The sequence below is a fragment of the Elephantulus edwardii genome, unplaced genomic scaffold, assembly GCF_000299155.1.
Source record: "Elephantulus edwardii isolate Elephantulus edwardi_28Jun2011 unplaced genomic scaffold, EleEdw1.0 scaffold00060, whole genome shotgun sequence".
Taxonomy (NCBI): domain Eukaryota; kingdom Metazoa; phylum Chordata; class Mammalia; order Macroscelidea; family Macroscelididae; genus Elephantulus; species Elephantulus edwardii.
The window spans coordinates 16,812,913-16,821,537 of record NW_006399810.1 but is presented as its reverse complement, the minus strand read 5'-3'; the positions used below and the strand labels follow the sequence as shown (position 1 = coordinate 16,821,537).

Here is an 8,625-nt window from a genome sequence, read left to right as displayed (position 1 = left end):
CCTTCCCCGCTGCAGGCCCGCGCAGCCATTCTTGGGACTGCAGTCAGACGGCGGGGAGGCGAAGGTCACTTTCCGAAGGACGGACGGAGCCTTCTCCTGCACAGGTTTGGTCGGAGCCGGGTTGTGAATAATGGGCACGTGAAAGAGGAGGGCAAACCCACAGTCGGAAGGACCGGCGGTGGTCTCCAGGGGAACTCCGGCCACGTCGGCTTCCTTTCGGGGTCTCCGGGACTGCGGGGAGTCCGCGTCGCCCGCGGCCTGGTCCCGGCTTTCGGAGAAAGCGGGCTTTTCATCGCCAGCCGGATCACTCATTTTGGTAGAAGTCAGAAAACCCGCAGAGAAGCGACTCTTGTTCTGGTCTTCTCTGTACGCGGAGCTCCGCCGGAAGATGCCCCTCGGGCCGCTCTTCTTTTCCCAGCGCCCCAATGGCTAACTTTTTGGAAATAGATCTCCAAGGCTTTTTTCCATTGTGTCTTTGAGTGGATCTGAACCTCCAAGCTTTTGGTTATTAGTCAAGTACATTACCATTTGTACCCCCAAAGAGCTCCTACATACTATGTGTGCACTATTAGCACAAAAAGTGGTTGATACATAAGGGTGTTGATGTCCGTTGCTACAAATTCTCACAAGGCAGATGCTTTCCTTCCAATATGTCTTCCAATTTCTTCCATCAGCCAAGTTCTACTTTATGGTTCAAAGAATTTCATCTTTTTAAGAGAACATCAACAAACAAGTGAAGAAATTATCAGATGCTGAGCTTTCAGAAGAATCAGATTTCCAACAGCTGTTGCGGAAAACAAAAGCTGACATCTCTTGTTCTTTTAGTGATTTGCATTTATGTTCATTTAATTTGAAAACTCTCATTAATTTTTTTTTGCATTCATAGAGTTAAGATGCTTGCACTAAGTAACACCCCATCAATTTAGATTAAATGGAAGGAAAGTCAGTGGAATTAGTGAAAAGTCAAGTATATTTAGCAACCAAAAATATTCTAATAAAAGGTTGCTAAGTGGTAAAAATGCTTTGGAAACTATCTCTTAGAATTATTTTAATTCATAAATAAATTGTTAGTGTGGTGCAGCTATTATGTTTTACCTTAGTTCATTCTTAAATAGCATTACTTGCCCAGAAAGCCTTTTTGTTAGACCAAAGGTACACCACAACTCTAGCCCAGTATGCATTGCAAATTACAAATTATTGGGTTTCAATTTAATGAGGTTTTCATGCCATAAGGATTAAAAGGTCTTAGAAACAGAAGGAATCTCAGTGGATATTGAATCCAAATCTCACTTCATTTGTAGAAGTCTCTACTTGAGTATTCCAGGAGCAAGGACTATGTGATTTCAGCACACTCCATTATTGTGATATAATGGAGGGACATCATGCTGGGTAGAGTAGAGGGACAGCGCAGGAGGGGAAGACCCTCTATGAGGTGGATTGATTCAGTGACTGGGGTAATCGGGATGGGTGTGTCAGAGACAATGCGATTGGCACAGGATAGAGCAGGGTTTAGGGCTGTTGTACATAGGGTCGCTATGAGTCGCAAACGACTCGACGGCACATAACAACAACAACATCCAAAATGTTCTAGAAGAATTAAAAATGCATTTGTTTTGAGACAGAGGGTTTTTCTAGTTCTTTTAGATGTGATTTTGAAAAAAAAGTTTGGAATTTTTTGAAGGTTGTCATAACCTCTCTTTCTGATTATTTCCTATCATACAGGCTAAATAATAACAGTTATGTGGACCAGTAACTGGTTTTCAAATCCTGCACAGCTTACTCATTCTTTTGTTAATCCATCTTACTCTGTCTTTTTTTCTAACGGTGTCACCCAAAATGCACACAGTAAACTCCTGCAAAATTAGCATTAAGAGGGGAATTTAATCTGCTGACTTCCTTGAATAGGCCTCTTAACACCTTCATTCCTTGTTTTATTTATCAACTCCTAAAATAGTGGACGCATATACATATAAATGAAGGGAACCTTGATGACCTAATAATGTTAAGGAGTTGCACTGCTAACCTTAAGGCAGGCAGTTCAAATCTACCAATTGCTCCTCAAGAGAAAGATGGGCAATCTCCTCCTGCTATAAGCTATGAGACTTAGGGATAAGCTATGAGCCTGTCCCAACTTGATGGCATATAACAACAACAACATATGTGTACATACTATATGAACACCTTTCAATATACAGAGAAAATAAAATTAATCATTCTTACAATTTATCATGGAGGCCAAGCTTTGAAATTAATCATTCTTACAATTTATCATGGAGGCCAAGCTTTGACTTTGCTAATGACAAGAATAATTTCGCCAGAAAAAAAACTGTAGGAAAATAATATTATCTGACTGATAGCATTTAACCAAAATCCTGTTCAGGAAACAAATGGAGGTGAATAAAAAAAGAAATTACACAGATGTCAGAGTTGCACCCACTCCCTCTGCTTTCAGAAGACAGCTCCCTTGGTCTGTCTGTTGTGGCAGCCTCTGATTTTTCTCAGCTGATCAAGAGAGCTTAGTGGCCTTCAGAACCCACTTACAAATAATTTAATACATCAACATGTCACCCCACCTGAAGCTCCCAGCAAAATAAAGCCACATCTAAAGATTAAAGGGTAGAAAAATGCCAGAACTTAAGGGGTAGAAGCTTAAAAGCAAGTATTTAATGAGCCACCACCTAGAAGTCTCAACACAAGTATGTAGCATATTAGACACACAAACACCCTGAAGGCAGACAGAACAGAAATGAACCATCCCAGAGAGGACATAAGAAGTCCTGATAGTGTTTTGAGGAGCACCAAACTTCTTTCTATGGTGGTTGCACTATTTTACAATCCCACCAACAATGTATAAGAGTTCCTATCTCCTCACAACCACTCCACATTTATTAATTGTTATCCTGTTAAACTGCCACTGCTTCTGGAGTGGGATGGTATCTCATTATGATTTTGATTTGAATCTCTCATATTGCCAGTCATTTTGAGCATTTCTTCATGTCTCTTGGCCATTCAAATCTCTTCTTCTGTTAAACTTCTTTCCATGTCTTTTGCCCATTTTGTAATTGTTACGAATTTTTTTTTTCTTGTGGAGGCCCTGTACGAGGATTCTATAAACATTTTAAAAAATATTTGTATTATTATTATAGTAGTTTATTTACAAAATTTGAATACATTGTTTTCCAGAACAGATTCTTCCAATTTTCCTCCAACCCCACCCATCAAATTGTACAACCCATGACTGATCCCCTCTCCCCCTGTACATCCTCATCTCTCTACTTCCACCCTACCCCCTCCTCTGGATCTTTATACTCATTCTACTATAATGGTTTTATATAGTATTTGTCCGTGTGGAATCGAGTTAGGTCACTCACAATAATGTTCTCCAGTCCCTCCCAAGTAGGGTAATAATTTACAAAATCATTGCTCCTGAATGCTGTGTAGTGTTCCATTGTCTGACTGTACCATAATTTCTAAAACCATTTGGTTTTGGTTGGACATTTGGGCTGTTTCCTTGTTCTTGTGATGATGAATAATGTTGCTAAAAACATTGGTGTACAAGTTTCTGTTTTGTGTCTCATGTCTCATTTTCTCAGAGTGTGGATCATAACAAACTGTGGCTGACTCTGAGAAGAATGGGAATCCCAGAACACTTGATTGTTCTTATGTGAAACCTATACTTGGACCAGGAGGCAGTCATCAGAACAAAGCAAGGGAACACTACATGGTTCAAAATTGGGAAGGGCGTAAGCCATGGATGTGTCCTATCTCCGTACCTTTTCAATCTGTATGCAGAACAAATTGTCCGGGAGCCTGGGCTCTATGAGGAGAAATGTGGGGTCAAGATTGGTGGACGATTTATCAACAATCTGCGTTATGCAGATGACACAACCTTGCTTGCTGAAACTGAAGAGGACCTGAAGCACCTGCTGCAGAGGGTCAAGGACTGCAGCCTCCAAAATGGATTGAGACTCATTGTCAAGAAGATGAAGATTCTCATCACTGGACCAATTGGCAGCATCAGGAAGGATGGTGAAGAGATTGAGATTGTACACAGCTTTAGTTTGCTTGGCTCCACAGTCAACACTCTTGGCACCAGAAGCCAGGAAATTAAAAGGTATATAGCCATGGGAAAGTCTGCTGTTAGGGACCTCTCCAAAGTACTAAAGAGCAATGGCGTCTCTCTGGAGACTAAGGTGTGTCTGATACAGGCCATGGTCTTTGCTTGTTATGCATCAGAGAGTTGGACAATGATCAAGGAGGATAGAAGGAGAATTGATGCCTTTGAGCTGTGGTGCTGGAGAAGAGTATTGAGAGTACCATAGACTGCTAGGAAAACAGATTCATCCTGGAGAGGGTTAAATCAGGTGGCTCCTTGGAGGCAAGGATTCTGAGGCTCCGTCTACCATACTTTGGACATGTTGTGAGGAGAGACCGGTCCTTGGAGAAGGACATCATGCTTGGGAGGGTGGAGGGACAGCACAGGAGGGGAAAGCCCTCTATGAGGTGGATTGATTCAGTAACTGGGGTAATTGGGATGGGCATATCACAGACAGTGCAACTGGCACAAGACAGAACAGAGTTTATGGCTGTTGTACATAGGGAAGCTATGAGTCGCAAGCGACTCGATGGCACATAACAACAACAACAACATATTCCAAGTAGTGGAACAACTGGATCATATAGGATTTTTATGTTCAACTTTTTGAGGAAGCACAAAACTCCCTTCCAGAATGGTTGTACCATTTTACAATCCCACCAACAATGTATAGAGTTCCTTTCTCATCACATCCTCTCCAACATTTATTATTTGCTGTCCTGTTAAACTTTGCCACTGTTACAGCAGTGAGATGGTACCTTATTGTAGTTTTGATTTGCATCTTTCTTATTGCCAGTGATTTTGAGCATTTTTTCATATGTCTGCTTGCCATTTGAATATCTTCCTCTGTGAAAATTCTTTCCATGTCTTAATTCGGTTATCAGTCTCTTTCTTGTAGAGGCCCAGCAGTATTCTGTACACTTTCATTATGAGCCTCTTGCTTGAGATAGTATTGTCAAATGTTTGTCCCCAGTCAGCTGGTTTTCTTTTCATCCTGTTGGGGAAAGTTTCTGATGCACACATGGCTTTAATCTTTAGAAGGTCCCATTCATCAATTTTATTCTTTTCAGATTGTGCATTTCTGGCTGTTTTGGGCAGTCTCTTTATAGCTTTGACTAGTGCTTCTAAGCTTGATCCCAGTTCGTCTCTTATGAAGTTTATAGTTTGGGGCTTTACTCCCAGGTCTCTGATACACCTTGAGTTTATTTTTCTGTGTGGTGTGAGATGTGGATCCCATTTCACCTTTCTGCAGGTGGAAGTCCAGTTTTGTCAGTACCATTTGTTGAAGATGTTGTCATTTCCCCATTTGATAGCTTTGATTTCCTTGTCAAATATCAGTTGACCACAGATGTTGTTGTTGTTGATTGCCTTCAAGTGGAGCACTACTCATAGCAACTCTATGAACAAAAGGCTTGAAGCCCCTCTGTAACTATCAACTTTTATTAAAGTTCATAGGGTTTCTGGAGGCATGGTATTTAGGAGGTGGATGCCATTCCTGCTTCCAATGACCATAGATACCTGGACTACAGATGGGTCTATTTCTGTGTTCAAAATTCTATTCCATTGGTCTATGTGCCTGTTATTGTACCAGTAGCATTCTGTTTTTGTTAATATTGTTGTGTAGTAGGTTTTGAGGTCAGGGAGTGCTAGAACTTCCACCTAATTTTTGTTTCTCAGAAGTGTTTTGCTTATTCAAGGTCTCTTGCCTCTCCAAATAAATTTGACAATTTCTCTTTCAATCTCCTTGAAAAATAAATTTGGTTTGGATTGGGATTGCATTGAACATGTAGATTGCTTTGGGTAGGATTGTCATTTTCACCATGTTGAGTCTTCCTATCCATGAACAGGGTACATTTTTACATTTCTTTAGGTCTTTTATTGTGTCTTGTAGAAATGCTCTGTAATTTTCTTTGTATAGGGATTTTTTGTATCTCTAGTTAGGTTCACTCCCAAGTATCTCAATACCTATTATACTACACTTGATCTTAGCCAAAAGGCCGAGAAGCAATAATACCTATTATAAATGGTATTGCTTTGTCAATTTCCATCTCTTGAGTTCTCTTTGTTACTGTAGTTGAATTCTACTAATTTTTGTATATTGATCTTATATCTTATCACTCTACTAAATAGGCCTACTAACTCTAACTGTATTTTTCTGTTGAGTCTGTGGAGTTGTCTGTGTACACTAGTACATCATCTGCACATAGCAACAGTTTAATAATCTCTTTACTGATCTGGATGCCTTTTATTCCCTTCTCTTATCATATTGCCCTAGCAAGCACTTCCAATACAATGTTGAATAGAAGTGGGGACAGTGGGCATCCTTCCCTAGTCCTTGTTTGTAAGGAAAATGCTTTTAGTCTCTCTCCAATGAGAATGATACTGGCTCTTGGGTTTTGCCTATATACTTTTCACTATGTTAAGGAAATTCCCTTTGATTCCAATTTTGCTGAGTGCCTTTATCAGGAAGGGTGCTGGATTTTGTAAAATAACTTTTCTGCATCAATTGCTAAAATCACATGGTTCTTATTATTTACTCTGTTAATATAGTTAATTACATTGATGGTTTTCCTTATGTTGAACCATCCTTTCATACCTGTTATGAATCCCACTTGGTCATGGTGGATTATTTTTTTACGTGATTTTGGATTCTATTGGCTAGGAATTTGTTAAAGATTTTTGCATCTATATTCATGAGAGACAATGGTCTGTAGTTTTCTTCCTTGGTAGTATCTTTGCTTAGTTTTAGTATTAGGATTAAGCTTGCTTCATAGAAAGACTCTGGAAGTGTTCCTCCTTTTTCAATCTTTACAAAATAATTCAAGTAGAATTGGTGCTAAATACTCTCTGAATGTTTGGTAGATTTCAGCTGTGAAGCCGTCTAATCCAGGGCTTTTCTTATGGGGAAGGTTTTTTTATGACATTTTCAATTTCTTCTCTTCTATGGGTCTGTTCAAGTGTTCTAGATGTGTCTTTGTCAGTCTGGATAAGGAATGCATTTCAATGAATTGTCCATTTTCCTCTAGGTTTTTTAATTCTTCAGAGTATAGCTTTTCATAGTATTTTGATATTATCGATTTAATTTCCTCTAGTTCTGTTGTGATGTCACCTCTATCATTTCTTCAAATGACAGACATGCAAAATGCATAAAACAACAGCTAACAGAATTGAAGAGAGAAACAGACAGCACCACAATAGTGGTAAAAGACTTTAACACACCACTACCATCAAATGATAGGTCAACTCAAAAGAAACTCAACAAAGATACAAAAGATCTAAACTATACAATCAGCCAACTTGACCTTGAGGATATAGTCAGGGTACTATATCCAACTAAAACTCCATTCACCTTTTTCTAAGTGCACATGGTACATTCTCCAGAATTGATTATATATTAGGGCACAAAGTGAACCTCAGCAAATTTAAAAAAAAAATGAAATAATACAAAGTATTTTCTCAGAATTCAATGCCATAAAACTAGAAATTAACCACAAGAGAGTAACCACAAAACCAGTCACATGGAAACAAAATGACTCTCTGCTAGAACAGGATTGGGTTATAAAGAAATAAAGAATGAAATAAAATTTTGGCTAATGCACCCCAAAAAAAGCACAATAGACCTTCTTTTCCAATTGCATGGAACATTCTCCAGAACATAACATTTTAGGTCACAAAGGTTTAGATTTCAAGGTTTCTTTGAAACAAATGATAGTGAAAATACAACTTGCCAAGACCTTTGGGACACAGGTCTATCTTTTGGTGCATAAATGTTGATGAAGGTTATTTTTTCTTCATCTACTGTGCCATTAATCAGTATGTAATGCCCTCAGTATGTAATGTCCTTCCTTATCTTTGATGGTGGTTTTCATTCTGAAATCTATTTTGTCAGAGATTAATTTTGCCACTCCTGCTTTTCTAAGGTTGCCATTTACTTGGTAGGGTCACTATGAGTCGCAAACGACTCAACGGCACATAACAACAACAATTTTTCCCAGCCTTTGATTTTCAGTCTATCTTTCTATTCCTTTTTTAGACATGTCTCTTGTAGGCAACATATTGATGGGCTTTGTTTTTTGTTGTTTTTTTAACCTATTCTGCTACTCTTTTTCTCTTAATTTGTGCATTTAGTCCATTCACATTAACTGTGATTATTGTCAAGCCAGGTTTTGTTTTTGCCATTTTGCCATGTTTCTTTTTTGTTATTTCTAGTTATTAAGGTGTATGTACTTTCCTTGGTGTCTCTGTGTGCAGGACATCACTTAAAATTTCTTGTAATTTTGTTCTTGGTCTCACAAATTTCTTAAGGTCCCTCTTTTCTGCAAAAATCTAATTTCCCATTATAATAAGAGAATGTATATTCAAGAAGCTGAACAAACACTATATAGAATAGAACCCAAAGGAAAAACACCAAGGCATGTTGTTGCTGTTGTTATTGTTGTTGTTGTTGTTGTTATGTGCCGTCGAGTCGTTTCCGACTCATAGCGACCCTATGCACAACAGCCCTAAACCCTGCTCTATCCTGCGCCAAC

General features: G+C 38.9%; 1 protein-coding gene across 1 annotated transcript in view; it reads right to left on the bottom strand.

Annotated features, from left to right (window-relative positions):
• The window catches only part of LOC102862669 (ubiquilin-1-like), a 12,728-nt gene extending 12,416 nt beyond the window's left edge, over positions 1-312 (bottom strand). Inside the window, exon 1 of the mRNA XM_006887693.1 lies at positions 22-312. Within this exon, the coding sequence (XP_006887755.1) occupies positions 22-312 (291 nt within the window). The remainder of the gene's footprint in view (positions 1-21) is intronic.
• Positions 313-8,625: the final 8,313 nt, after the last annotated feature.